Below are 12,167 nucleotides of genomic sequence, written 5' to 3' on the forward strand. Positions count from 1 at the left end.
ATCAAGAACTAAGTCATCAAAAATGAAACAAATCTTCAGTCATTCAAATCAAATCGCAGTCAATCAAGCCTTGTCGATCGCAGTCAATCAAGCGATCCCAGTCCTCACCAGTAAAAATGCTTAGTATGAAATCTCACATATCAGTGTACCTAACGTTGATAGAATTCGAGAATCGAAACACACTAACGTCAAAGTAAAATGGACCTACAGCTAGTCAAAAATCCGCCCATTTTAATTCCGCAAGCTTCCCGCGTGTAGCGCTGGTTGTAGATGTATGGACTTTGCACTTTAATTAAAGGTAGTTAACGGCCATTTTTAACCCCCGACCCAAAAAGAGGGGTGTTATAAGTTTGACGTGTGTATCTGTGTATCTGTCTGTGGCATCGTAGCTCCAAAACTAATGAACTGATTTTAATTTAGTTTTTTTTGTTTGAAAGGTGGCTTGATCGAGAGTGTTCTTAGCTATAATCCAAAAAAATCGGTTCAGCCGTTTGAAAGTTATCAGCTCTTTTCTAGTTACTATAACCTTCACTTGGCGGGGGTGTTATAAATTTTTAATTCACACTTGTACTTTAATTTAAGTGTTTCAGCGCTTAAATTCTATCAACGTTCGTGAGATATAAACACACACAAACATACAGGTTGTAAAATACAACCATAACAATTTCTGAAAATCCTTTCTTCCCGTACAGCCCTCGCGCTTTTGTTTAAAAAATGTTTTTATTTATTTATTTTACTTTTAAACCTTAATAGATTTCATCGACCTGTGACCCTGTGAGTCATAAGTGTTATCTATATTTGAGATGTCTTATGACTTATCAACTAAAAATGCTTGTTATCTCCTCACAGACTTTAGATAGCACAATCAAGGTTGACCAATGTTTACAATAATTGTTACGCCTGTTTAACATCAGCCAGTACGAGTAACAAATGGTACAAAAATATTTTTGAGCTAAGAGGTCTGTAGGTAAGTAGTGACCATTCAAAAGCACTTGTAAAAGTTTTCTTTTGAAGAAAAATCTTTCTATTTCTATTTTAATTTAGTTTCATATGCCGAATGATAAGATAATACTTTAATGACTTTAATAATACAATAATATTTGGCATTGTCATCCCAAGCAAATCACCTAATACTACCCTATGAGATAAATTTTTTTTTTAATTCAATTAAACTTTTACAAGTACTTTTGAATCGTCAAATGCATCTACAACTGGTTCGGCATGCCTTTCCTACCGAGAAGAACCAGCAAGGAACTTGGCGCTTGCTCTTTTCAAATATTTTATAATCATCACTACATACTCGTAGTATAAAAGAAAGTCGCTTCCCGCTGTCTGCCCATAAGTATGCTTAGGTCTTTAAAAGTACGCAACGGATTTTGATGCGGTTTTTATTAATAGATAGAGTGATTAAACAGGAAAGTTTATATAATATATAAATAATACATGCATAATATAGTAGAGAAACATGATAATTTTAGAGGCTTCTAATATGATGCTGTGAATAAACCCTTTTTTGCGCTCACATTGCAAACGCTGGCTGAACCCTACGAGATAGATCAAAATAATTTAAAAACCTATATCCACACAAACCTAGTCGCGGGCATCAGCTAGTATAAAATAGTTTGTAAGCTGTGACCAAAACAAACGAACATTTTTTAGGTTTTTCCTATCATGGTTTATTGCGATGTTCTAGCTCGGAAAAGAAATAATTTTCATACATCCAAAATATGATGTTCATTATATTATGTATGGAACCCCAAAAGAGCGAGACCGAGACGCACTTGCCCGTTTTTTTTTATAAATTAAAAATTACAAGTGCATCAATTAGAATGGAATAGGTACCCAAATAATTCCCACGGTCTCCAAAATTTCTCACAGCAAGCCGTGATCCGAAAATTAATTTCGAAAGACTAAAAAAGTCGTTGTCCCTTAGTGACCTTGGCTGACGTTTCCAAGTCAAGTCAATAGGTTGCGTCTCTGACGTAACGCGTTTGCCTTCTCATACCGTCAGAAAGCGTAGTGTGCGCGGGCGCGTCGTAAATAAACATTCGAAATTCAAAAATTTTAAAAGAAGAATCGTTAATTCATTGTTATATTTGGAAAAATAAAGTGGCTACAAAGTGTAACAATGTTTTGAGTGAGATATTTTCCATACCGTTGAGTAAACATGATGGATTACTTATTTAATTAAATGTAAGTTAAGTATTAAGGTTGTTGCCTATTTTAAGTTTTTTAAACGTTTGTGATACCGTTTTTGCTGTTTGTAAAGGACAATATTTATTTTGTGGCTGCACCCGCATGTAAGTAATTTTGTTTTCCACAGTCGAAAGTTGTTTCGAAACACATTCGTTTAAAGTAATCTACACCTACACTCACGAGTATGTGGGTAGGAATATTATAAATGCAACATGCGTCTGTCTGTCTGTTATCTTTTTACGGCTAAGCCTTGAACCGATTTAGAAGAAAGATACAACATACCTGGCATTCTGGAGACGAAAACGGACATCGGCTACCTACTTGTTATTGATTCAAAAGAAAGAGGTTCTCAATTCGAACCCTTTGTTATGAATATAAATATGTTTTGTCAGTGCTCAGTGCTCACATCGGTGTTTCCGAATGTTTTTTTTGCCAAAAATCATCACCATTTTGCTGAAAATAGGAGTTTTTCATAAACACTATTAAGTACTACTTACAATACCTACTTGTACCTACAGAAATGCTATGTAGTCGTAGGAGTTAGTTAATTAAATATCCAAATACCTAGTGAATCGTGACGAATCCATCCAATAAAATGGAATGTTCTGGAAACAAACAATCATTTAGACAAAAAACTAAATAGGTATGCAGTAGTAGCTTGTCAAACTTGTGTTAACATTAGGGCGACAAATTAATATGCATACAATACAATAATAACCGGAACCGATTTAATAACTCGTCATAATGAGTTAAGGTTTAATATGAGGTCAATAGTATAGAATTATATATTAGTTGTTAAAATAATAATTTCAATTGAAATAACTTGAACCGACCTTATTCAAAGTATTTAACAAGGTTAAAAACTACCTATTTAACAGCTTCTACGCTTCTAGAGATTAAAATAATTCCGCAGCTTAATCTTATAAAGTCCTCAATTTAAGAATAAAATCTTTTTTAAACAAGCTTTTATTCAAGCCATAACATAAAATTATGTCAAGACAAATCTAATGAATCCAAACAGAACCTTAGGTTTCCTTTTTCAGAATAGTCCGTAGTTAGGTACTTTTGCAATAGGTTTAAATGACTATTAGCAGTTTCTCAATGACACAGACAATGAGAAAACTACATATTCCTAATATGTCCTGTAGCCTTTAGTTTAAGGATATAAATAGCATTTTCATAGTCATTAACCTTTTAAACAGGGACGAGGCGACCTGCTTTGCTAGTGACCATAAAAACGGACAGGTGTTTATCGACCCTAAAAGGAGCTTAGCCCTTTATTTAGACGCGCATCGTTGGAGCCACTTCACTAATGGCCTCAGCTGACTTTCTTTTTAGTATTTCACCTCTGAATATGGACGTCCATTATAGCCCTATTAGACGATGAAGAGGAAAACCTGTCTCCAATGTAACTCATGATCACACACACTCATACTACTGAGCACTACTGAGCACAGGTCTCCATCAGAATGAAAATCGCTTAGGCCTTAGTCTGCCAAGCTGGCCCAGCAAGGATTGGCAGACCTCACACACCTTTGAGAACTTTATAAAGAATTCTGGGGCATGCAGGTTTCCTCACGATGATGTGGAATTTCTTCACCGTTAAGGCAAGTGATATTTAACCATTATTAGAGATTTTTAACCAACTGCAAATTATCACAGAGAGAGTGTACCATAGATATTATTTTTTGTCGTCATCATCCGATATCTAGATGTCCATTGCTAGATTTAGGTCTGTTTTAGAGGCTTTCGTACTCCACGTCTTAAGCTGCGTATACACTATACAGCGTCTCAATGTGACTCGTTTAGTATCGTCTAAGCACTTAGGGTCTGCCAACATTCTGGTTTCTAGTGCAAGGTCGCCATTTCAGCACCTTGGATCCCCAATGTCTATCAGTTCTTAAAACTGTTTGCCCCGACCATTACCACTTCAGCTTCGTATCACGTTGCTACTTGAGCTATATAATTCTTTATTTTTGCTTTTTTTATGCTTCTATGGATTACACATAGGGAAACTCGTATTATACTTCTCTCGACTGCCTGCTAAGTGAATTAAAGATAATCATATTTATTCTCAATTGTCTTCTACCAAGGTACCTCGAGCCTGCTATAATAATAAATAATTAGCTACTCATTTAAAATTCCATGTCTGTCCTACGATGCAAAATTATTGCAGCATAATATGCCAATAACATACGTAAATAGTTACTACGCAGTACGCACCTGCCACATACCATGCGTTATATAATAGGTAGGTATAGTTAATAACTTAAGGCAACCTACACCTGCCTGTCTGTATTATAACAAATATGTACTTAGAATTTAGTAATATTTAAAAAGTGCAATTATTTTTTTGTTTATAATTAAATTTTTATGGGATAGTTGGATTCCATTTTACAATAATTAGTTTATATATTATAATAATGATTATTGAATAATTACTATACATTTTTTTGAAGCATGCTTGTAGGTGACGTTTTATCCAAAGGTGCGTGAACTGTACAAAGTCTTCACTTTTTGAAACATAAATATGAGCCTTGCTTATCTGGGGTTTTCTACTACTAAGATTTCATCTGATGGTTTTCCCGTATTTCCGAAAAATTTCTTTATGCCTCAAATGATCAGATAAAACACTCTAAAGATATAATTACTTTGGTAGACATGACTTAAAATTACACGTAAGTGATACTAGCTAAAGAACCCGCATAAGATGTACCCACCTATCGATGGAATCCAATACTCGATGGTTTCTTTGGACCACTTTCTTGTAGCTGTCTCGGATAATGCTCGATTCACTCGTCTGTAACTGGAGTTGAATTATTATAACTCGATTTGATGCGTTTTTCTTGATATTTTTATGGGCTGTAATACTTATTTCCTATGGTTTATCATCGTGTTGATCCGTTAGGTAGATAAATATAAATAATGTATTATTATTAGTGCGCTGTGCGTAGATAACCATAAAAGTTATGTCTGTGTTTTCTTACTAATTTTTATTGATAGATTGAATATGGATTTATAAAATTTGTTAGTTCTATAGCTCGAAGCTCCATATATCTCATATCTATAGGTAGGGCACTAGGTATATCCTCGAACCTGAAGGTATTAAGTACCTCTTCAGTAGGTTGGTACATACAACTTATATGTATCTACAACAGCTATGTAGCGATAAGTAATATATCTATGCATTTACTTATTTTTAGGGTTCCGTACCTCAAAAGGAAAATGGAACCCTTATAGGATCACTTTGTTGTCTGTCTGTCCGTCTGTCTATTCCTCCGTCCATCCGTCGTGTCTCTCAAGAAACCTATAGGGTACTTCCCGTTGACCTAGAATCATAAAATTTGGCTTATAGCACAAATACAGGAATAAATCCGAAAACCGCGAATTTATGGTTACATCATTTAAAAAAAAATGTGTTTCAATTTTTAAAGTAAGATGTCTATACCAAGTGGGGTATCATATGAAAGGGCTTTACCTGTACATTCATTCTAAACAGATTTTTATTTATTTTTATGCATTATAGTTTTTAATTTATCGTGCAAAATGTTGGAAAAAATACCCGAGTACGGAACCCTCAGTGACTCTCACTCTCACGAGAGTCAGTGTCTGACTCGCACTTGGCCGGTTTTTTTCTGAATTCCTAGAAAACATCGAGAACTAGGTTTGCAGCACAAATACCTACTGACTATTATTATTATGCTATATTAATATCACAACGCTCCTCTTTCATACTCGTATGCCCCGGAGTGTTACGCCCGCATACGCATGCATATAAATTAGTATTTAGTGAATAACACTAGTCTTGTTGTATTCATGGAAGAAAGGCGCTCCATCAAGTAAAATTAGGTTATCTTCACTACAGAGATATTATAAATTAAAGTCCCCTCGAGTCCCCTGAGTTCGTGTTTATTCTAGCTAATTTCAGAAACTAGGATCATACAGATGTTCATCAATCTTAGACTAGCGTAAGTACCTACTTAGGTACTAAGAATTTCTTGATAAACCTACTCAATAAATTTTTTCGGGACTCGAATGATCTACAAGATCAACGAAGCAATCAGACTTTAATATTCTTCCTTCCTCCTACGAATCCAATAGCTGCTAGGAAAAATATTCATGCAAACATTATAATAAATGTATAAAGCCGTATAGGCGTCCTACATACGCGTCTTGTTATTTCTTTTACACCGACTTTGGCTTCAAAAGCATTATAGGGACCCTCTCCGCACCTTGACAAAGGTGTTCGCCGAACCGTGGCTTAAAGCCATCATACATTGACCTGTGCCAACCGTTCGCTATATTATTACCTAATATTTTAATAACAGTACTTTACCTGGATAAAAATTAAATATTTTCTGAACAGAACCTTTCATCTGAAACTCGATATAAAATTACAATACTCTTGCTCGATACATATTATTACGTCTCAATTTTATTTTCTCGTGATTTCTCGTATTCGATCATTGGATACTTTTCTCATGACTTCATAACTTATACATGTAAAAACGCGAAACGCTCAAAAAAAACCAACGATCAATAAAATTGGCAACGCCGAAGAATTACGATGAAGGTCCACTTTCGGAAAATTAAATCAAACACCTCTTCAAAATTTCCCACGAGCTTTGCAGCATCCCTAGTGGACCATTTTAATATTATCTCGATAGGTTCGACATGTGACGAGTTTATTTTTCTCAAGTATGATTTTTATTACTTTTTAGGGCTTCGTACCTGAAGGGTATCAAAGGGACCCTATTACTAAGCCTGCGCTGTCCGTCTGCCCGTCTATCTGTCTGTCCATTTTGTCTGTCAGCGGGCTGTATCTCGTGAACCGTAATAGGTAGACAGTTGAATTTTCCACATAATGTATATTTCTGTTATATTATAATATTGAAAAATCATGAAAATTCAAAAAATTAAAGCGTTATTTTTGTACAATGGTACAGTAACTTCACGTGCGAGTCCCATACGCACTTGACTGAGTTTTATTACTTTGATGTACTTATAATATCCTATAGGATAGAAGTGTTTAAAGCTTGTCTCCCGGTTCAACAGACATTATCCTCTGAAGCTGTGAATGAGCATCAAACATGTACAGCTAATTAACCCTAAAATAGCACACCGTGGCCTGTCCCCGAGCTTATCGGTTGTGTTTAAAAGTTAACTTAAAGTTTTATACAATAATTATTATTTAAATACGTATACAAAAAGCGCATTGAATTTATAGCAAGAGTTATACAAATTGAATCGTATTTGTGGTATAAATAGAATCAATAAAATTGATAAACAAATTGGGTGTTGAACATTTTGTGGTACACCACTTACCGAATGTGTGGTATTTTATTGTTTGTTTATTATGTAGGTGTGTGAAACATAGTTGTTTTTGTTTTACTTGTGAGTGAATGTGATTTCTATCTATCCAGCCCATTCGTTCTAATCATTATGAGATAATGCATGAGTGGATGGAATATAAAACTATAACAATATTTGCGGTAGCAAAATAAACATTTCGTAATATGTATGTACTTATTTTAAGGAGCTGTGATAGTCTAATGGTTCGTTCGCCTCTTATTCGGGAGATCGGGGATTTGATCCCGGCACGTACCACTAACTTTTCGGAGTTATGTAGGTACATTTTAAGCAATAAAATATTATTTGCTTTAATGTTGAAGGAAAACATCGTGAAAAAATGTATGCCTTAAAGTTCTCCATAATGTTCAAAGTCAAAGTCAAAATCATTTATTCAAAGTAGGTACAACTGTACTCCATTTGATGGTCGAAATTGTAAAATTTATACGATAGTGGTGATAATTAATTACTTAACTTAAGACTAAAGCTACGAGGGTTCCAAACGCGCCCAAGTCTGAGAAGAGCCCACAACAAACTTAAATGAAGTCTGCCAATGCGAACTTGGCCAGCGTAATGGACAATGGCCCTTCTCATTCTGAGAGGAGACCCTAAACCCTAAAAACACTTTTTAATTTACTGTTTTATCTAATTTCAGGACTACGAACGAATGACGCAAAATGACAAGAAAATTTCTCTTCTGTTTCCCACTGCGGCTGGGAAACATTGTGTTCGGGTACATTGTGATTGTAAGCACTTTTTTTTGCCGCCTTCGTTACTGTACTCGTGTATGTTAAAACTCTGAGAAATGCTATGGTTATTTTGTCGGGCGCTAGCAATTGACACGATTTTTTAGAGTTCCGTACCTGAAAGGTGCCAACTAGACCCTATTACTAAGCCTACGCTGTTCGTCCGTGTCTGTCTGTCCGTCTGTCTGTCAGCGGGCTGTATCTCATGATATTACCGTCATAGGTAGAGTGAGTAGTAGAGGTAGGTGAAATTTTCGGAGTATATACCATATTTTCTTTTGCCGCTCTAAAACAACAAATAATAAAAGAAGGGTTCCGTGCCATAGCATAACACTTTTTATTTTTTGTGATTTTGTATGTAGGGGTTAACTTCGGAACTAATGGTATGACTAAACTCCCCCCCCCCCCCCCCCCACGCCATGAGATAGAATAGATAGACAAGTTTATTTTACCACATTGTTCGCCAGATTAATAACATGACGGTATACTCATAGATACCAAATTCCAGCTCTCTACTACTACTAGGTACTACCTACTAGATTACTAATAGTGTCTAATCTAAGCCCCGGATAGATCTAAGGGTTCCTTGTTTGCTAAGGACCCTTAAGTGACTTAAGTATTAATTAAGTAATTTTTCCTTTCAGATAATTAGTTTAGCAGTGGCAGCAGTTCATCTATACCAACTGGGGTTAAGTCTAGTTTCTAAAGACGAAGACTGTGAGAGGAGATTCGGAAATTTCGAAAAATTGGAGACCATTTTTGGGACTCAGAAGGAGGATCTAGTCACGTTAATTGTAATAATATATTACTTAACGTATGTCATTATTGGATTGCTGATGTTTATCTTCTCGGCTATATTCACCTGTGGTGCTTACAAGGTTTGAAGTATGAACTACTTATTTACTTCCTCTTTATGGTTTTACTAGTTAATGCCCGCGACTTTGTCCACGTGAACTACGCAAATTTTCAACCCCTATTTTATCTGTTTATTTGTTGTTTTTTTTTTTAAATCCACGTTATAATGAGGAGTCTTTCGATATACCTATATAATGAAAAATCCTTCTTGTTCTGTAAAGAGATCCGTGCTCAGTAGTGACCCGACGAGGGGTTGATCATGATTATAATGATGACTAGCTGATGCCCGCAGCTTCGTCCGCGGATTTAGGTTTATAGAAATCTCGTTGGAACTTTTGATTCCCAGGACCGTAATAGTCCGTCCCCGGGAAAACATTTAAACGGACGATCCTTTAAAAATCCCGAGGGATCACCAGGATTAGGAATGCAATTCCTTATTCAAAATTAGGTTGAGGAGTTGGATCCTCAAGGTCAATGACAAAGTCTTTACTTGGTACTTTCAATATCAATTTATAACCGACAGTTTCTAAATCCCATGAGCTTTGGTGGTCCGGTCCCCTGCAGCTGTCATGATGATGTATCTGATGATGTATTTTGTTTACAGGTTAAATGCTGATGTATCTTGTTTACAGGTTAAATGCTGATGTATCTTGTTTACAGGTTAAATGCTGATGTATTTTGTTTACAGGTTAAATGCTGATGTATCTTGTTTACAGGTTAAATGCTGATGTATCTTGTTTACAGGTTAACGACTGCGCAATCACGACGTTCTTCATGTACAGCTTCGTCCACATTTTCTTCTCTATTGTTCTGATCGTGTGGGAAGCGCTCACGGCGGGCTGGATTCAACTAGGCCTGATTGTTGTATCAGATGGTAGGTATTTATTTATTTATAAACTCTTTATTACACACAAATTACACAAGAAAAAAATACTCAGAATACACAGTAGATTAGGGTGTAAAGGCGGCCTTATCACTTGGTGACCTCTTACAAGCTATATCTGTATGATAAGAATGAATTGCATAGAGAGGTTGTGCAACTTACGAATATTAACAACTAGCTAACCCACCTCGGCTTCACCCGGAAAGAGTTTCTACATATTCTTTCTTGTCTAAGTTATAAACAAAACCTACTTACATAGGTACTCGTAATATGTAAAATCTCAGATTTTTGCTGCACGTGGCAGTCAGTCACATAACACTATGTATACTTTTTATCCCGGAAAATCAAAGAGTTCCCACGGCTTTAGTAGGCTATAATAATTAATTTAGGAAAGATAAAATTCCATTTGTAGATTTTTCAAAGGCAACTTTAGCCATTTAGCGTTCCGGTACGATGCCATGTATAAACCGGTTAAGGAGTAGGTAAATATGGGCTTAATAAAACTGCCATACACCTTTCAAGGTAGCCTGCTATCATTTTAAACTGAAAATCTAAAAGAAAAGATAAAAAGTTAAGCAGTTTTGACGAAACGACTTAGATTAGATGATATGGTCTAACGATCCATCTAAATTATCCTTCGGAATTTAAGATACAATAATAATAGTTACGTATTATAATGAGGGCTGGTGCATTTTATGCGCAACGGATCAGCCTGGCTGTCCAGCGCGGAAATGCAGCCAGTATTTTTAGCACCATTCCACGCGGGCTTGATTTGTACAGCAATTAGATAAGGCTAACTTTAAGTTTCATTGTAAGTTCATTTTAGATTAAATATACATAAACGTATTAACATTCGTCTGTTTGTTGTTTGCAGTGTTCCTCCTGGTTTGCCTGTTCAGCGTCAAGTACCTGATGGAGGCCATAAGATCTGGCAACATCTACCACCGGCCCGGAGAAGTGTTGGACAAATATTGACACAAACACAAGATAGACATTTTTGTACATAGATGAAACTGAAACACATGCATTACATTGAAAGTTACAAGTCCTTTGAGCTCAAAGAGCTTTCAGTGAACTGAAGGGAAATATTATTAGAAATATCCAATGGATTAGTAAATCGACAATGGTGTTTATGCATTCTAAACGTATCGCGGGCTTCAAAAGTTCAAACCATTGCATAAGGGTGTATCCGCATTGTACTCTTACATATCAGGATAATATATAAACTTTTGCTGTTGTTACAATTATTAATACGTCAAAAACATTTCACAATTTTCTTGAAAAGTAGTTCACTCGACATTATCATTTTATCATAAAGAGACTGTCTCTTGGTAATACTGGAATCGAAAACTGCTTTTTTATTTATAATATGCTACTTACTATGGTTTGACGCCCGCGATATGGAACGAAATTGTTAGGTCCAAATGTAGTGATATCCTTAATTTGTTAATTAAATATTAGGTTATGGGCAACCAAATTAGCAGCATAATCCATTTTAGTCTTCATTTTTATGAATTGAAACACTGAAAGACTGAAAATACCTAACTCAATGACAGAACGACATTAGGTACGCATTTTTTATTTAAATAAAATATTAGGTACCTACCTTTAAAGACGTAGTTGCTAATAACTAAATTTATAAATGTAGAAACCACGGAGGTGCGATATTGAGGGAGAAAAACATTGACAAAAAGCGTTATACCCGCGTTTTTTTGCACCCCTTAGAAAAAACCTGATGACATAATCGAACGACCAGGTTTGCTTTTCAGTGAAGCAAATGTGTATATATCAAGTTAAATACGAAGTTTTTTGATTAAAAATTTGTAAGGAGAAAATATTTTAAGCGAAAATATTTTTGATCTTGCTGTACATTTGAAAACTGATGGTTCCATTGTGTGGTTAACAGGGCTCTCTCCGTCACTCGCTTCATACAAACGTAGTTCCAATTTCATTTGAATATTAAGCAACCAAAGTCCATGAAATTTTGCACACATATTCTAAAAACTAATATCTATGTCTGTGGTTTTCCAGATTTCTGTTAATATATTCGGTTTCAAAGTTACGCGGTCTTAAAAATTCACATACAAATCTTTGAGCAACCGTAATTTTAAAACTACATTTTTTTTGAAAAATCTAAA

At 35.4% G+C, this 12,167-nt stretch overlaps 1 protein-coding gene across 3 annotated transcripts; it reads left to right on the plus strand.

Annotated features, from left to right (window-relative positions):
• Positions 1 to 1,980: 1,980 nt before the first annotated feature.
• Positions 1,981 to 11,928, plus strand: LOC123873102. 3 transcript variants are annotated; one of them, XM_045917814.1, is made up of 6 exons: positions 1,981 to 2,193; positions 2,380 to 2,382; positions 8,201 to 8,291; positions 8,936 to 9,169; positions 9,891 to 10,020; positions 10,904 to 11,928. In XM_045917814.1, the coding sequence occupies exons 3-6, from the start codon at positions 8,223 to 8,225 to the stop codon at positions 11,002 to 11,004; spliced, it is 534 nt and encodes a 177-aa protein (XP_045773770.1). In that variant the 5' UTR covers positions 1,981 to 2,193; positions 2,380 to 2,382; positions 8,201 to 8,222; the 3' UTR covers positions 11,005 to 11,928. The 3 variants fall into 3 exon arrangements, with proteins under 3 accessions (XP_045773770.1, XP_045773769.1, XP_045773771.1); XM_045917813.1 differs by lacking the exon at positions 2,380 to 2,382; XM_045917815.1 differs by lacking the exons at positions 1,981 to 2,193; positions 2,380 to 2,382 and adding an exon at positions 2,282 to 2,300.
• The last annotated feature ends 239 nt before the right edge of the window (positions 11,929 to 12,167 follow it).

Source organism: Maniola jurtina, chromosome 16, assembly GCF_905333055.1.
Source record: "Maniola jurtina chromosome 16, ilManJurt1.1, whole genome shotgun sequence".
NCBI classification, from domain to species: Eukaryota; Metazoa; Arthropoda; class Insecta; order Lepidoptera; family Nymphalidae; genus Maniola; species Maniola jurtina.